At 39.4% G+C, this 2,965-nt stretch overlaps 1 protein-coding gene across 1 annotated transcript; it reads left to right on the top strand.

Moving 5' to 3' along the window:
- The first annotated feature begins 363 nt into the window (after positions 1-363).
- rgs16 (regulator of G protein signaling 16) lies at positions 364-2,332 on the top strand. The gene is made up of 5 exons (XM_048252547.1): positions 364-459; positions 689-778; positions 897-958; positions 1,227-1,393; positions 1,543-2,332. Exons 1-5 carry the CDS (start codon positions 416-418, stop codon positions 1,747-1,749), a joined length of 570 nt encoding a protein of 189 aa, XP_048108504.1. The 5' UTR covers positions 364-415; the 3' UTR covers positions 1,750-2,332.
- The last annotated feature ends 633 nt before the right edge of the window (positions 2,333-2,965 follow it).

Raw genomic sequence — 2,965 nt, 5'->3', positions numbered from 1 at the left:
TGTTACAACACAGTCATCCACTGAATCATTCACTGAAAAGAAATCCCCTTATGACTGGAAGAGCATTTTGTTTTTCTTCCTAGGTAAAGGAGAGCTTTTCACCTGAAAAAACAAACAACATGAAGGACAAATGTTTTGTCACTAGGGACATACAAATTATCAGGGGAAAATAACTCTGTATCTTTTGGTCTCAGTAATCCCCCCCTCTCTTTCTCTCATACACACACATACACACAAAGCCAAAGCATACTCTCTAACACACACACGCACACAGAGCAGAGCTTACTAGCCATTGGCTGAAGATTGGTGACGCTTGCTGTCTGCCATATATAAGCTCTGAGAGCTCTGTTCAAAAGCACATTACTGCTCTGTTTGCCAGCCACACTAAGCTGAAAGGACTATAACCACTGTCACAATGTGCAAAGGACTAGCTGTGCTGCCTGCCACATACTTTGAAAGGTACATAATTCTTCATTGTGCCATTTTCCTGTATTAAGATGTCCAGAGTAAAGTAGGTCTATTAAGTGTTAATGATTTATATTGAAATCTATGGCATGAACACATTAACGCTAGTAAATAGATTTTAAGAGATTTTGTGTCTACTAACGATTCTTTACTTATTTACTTAATTTTACATGATGTTATGATAGTATTGAAATGAGCATGTGTTTACTTTTGTTTATCACAGAGTGAAAGAACTTAAGGCTCGCATTAGGAGCTTTCTCAAGAGGCAAGACTGGAGTCGTCCCTGCTTGTCCTATAAAGGAGGAAAACCCAGGTAAATATAGATGCTGTGAAGCTGCTGACTTTTACATTTTTACCATGAACATTCTCTGGAGAAAAATAAAGCAGCAAATAATAGTCATAATAACCAGTTCATTCTCTTTCATCCACAGACCTACCTTGGAGGAATGTTTGCAGTGGAAACAATCTTTTGAAAAGCTTCTGTCGAGCAAACGTAAGTAACCACATTAAATTTGTAGAAACAAACAGATCTCAAGAAATCAGCCTCAGTAGCAGACACGCACGGCATAGATAAAGAATACATCACTGCAGTACAGATGCTCTTTAAAGTAAAGATGAGAATCACTTTAATTTTCAGTCTGAGTGAACAGTGTGTCTTACCATCAGAGGTTCATGCAATCCCTCTGCAGATCTGAAGAGGAAGCTCAAATAAATGTGACTGTCTGCCTTTAACCAAACCTCTTATCCTATCTTTTCTTCAGATGGATTGTATGTCTTCAGGGCCTTCTTGACTTCAGAGTTCAGTGAGGAGAACATCGCCTTTTACCTCGCCTGTGAAGACTTCAAAAAGACCAAATTAGTAGCCAGGCTACCATCCAAAGCAGAGAGAATATACAATGAGTTCATTGGGACTGAAGCACCCAGAGAGGTAAATTTGCTACTTTTTATCTAGAAATTATACACTTCCGTTTCATAGGTGTGGTGTGTGTGTGTGTGTGTGTGTGTGTGTGTGTGTGTGTGTGACAAGTGACACGTTGTATTAAAGACTTCCTTCTCTCTCTTTTCCTTTCTTGCTAGGTTAATATTGACCATGAGACCCAGGAGATCACCAAAGCCAACTTGCTTCACCCCACAACATCCTGCTTTGATATGGCGCAGTACCGGATCTATATCCTGATGGAGAAAGACTGCTATCCACGGTTCCTGCGGTCATCCGTATACCGAGACCTCGTCAACCAGCACACACTCAACAAGCAGCGTCCGATGTGCCAGAAAAAGGCTTGAACCAAGCAGGTGACCACAATCATCATTTCTAATCACAAGAGAAAAAGAGGTCGGCAGAGTCCAACAGAGAAGAAGTGTGGAACACAAGGATGGTAGAGGATCACTGGTCGTCGTAAGGATGGTGGTTCTACGAGGACAGTTGGAGGTTCGAGGACAATGGCTGACCAAAGATGGGACAGGTGGAGATAGACAGCACCTGCATGCCTGGGGAAGAGCGGCCGAGACAGGAAGTAGTGGTGATGGAGCAGAGTCGAAGACTGCTGCCTCCTACATGCACAAACAGAGTGAATGTTCTGAAACAGGAAAAGCACTTATGCAACCAGAGAAGCTGCTAAGCTGACTAAAATGGAGGACTCTGAAAGATGGAGGCTTGAAGCACTCCATATAGACTAGAGTACACATATACATAACTTTGATTTTTTTTATAGAATTGTATTTATTTATTTATTAATGTATTTATAAAGTCATGGAAAAAAGCTCATTGAACGTGGATTGAAAATGTCTTTGAAGATAGGAAAAGATGTCCAATACTTTTTCATCTCTCTTTCTAATGGAAAACAGAATAAAATATTTAAATTGTAAATTGTATCGTTAAATTTCCTTGTATTTTGACCGAACAAGCAAATTCAAATTGCATCACATTTCATAGCCTACAACTGTGACATTGTTACTAAACATATCAGTATAATATATAGTAGACTGACACCATCTGCAAAAGAAAACTCACATATTGTTTTTTGTTCCTGCATAAAATACATACATTACTGAACACATTGAAACACTGTGTTTAAATACAAATACTCAAATATGCCATGGCAAGCTTTTACGAGATGTGTCCACTGAGGTTCACTTATGCATTATGTAAAAAAAAATACAACACTACACTACTCCATGAATTTGGCTACATGATAAGAAATCAAAGGCTTTTTTATGCATTTGCTACTTTAGACAAAGCCCTGTTGAGCACCGAGCACAGGAAAAGCTTGGGCAGATGGGGTAGGTTTACAAAGTACCCGCGGCAACTGTTTGGAGTTGTCCTCCAAAGCTCACAGCACACAGTGAGCCTTTTCTCTTTTATAAAGTCACTAGCCATTATCATTATACCACAGCATTGTCTGATAAACTGAGTTGTACAACAAGGATTACATATTAAGGCACATCCAACATGTATATGTTGAGAATGATTATGAAACAGTGGTGAAATCTGAATCAATTA

The sequence above is a fragment of the Alosa alosa genome, chromosome 9, assembly GCF_017589495.1.
Source record: "Alosa alosa isolate M-15738 ecotype Scorff River chromosome 9, AALO_Geno_1.1, whole genome shotgun sequence".
Classification (NCBI taxonomy): domain Eukaryota; kingdom Metazoa; phylum Chordata; class Actinopteri; order Clupeiformes; family Clupeidae; genus Alosa; species Alosa alosa.
Note: the sequence above shows the minus strand (reverse complement) of the source record. Positions and strands in the feature narration are given on the sequence as shown.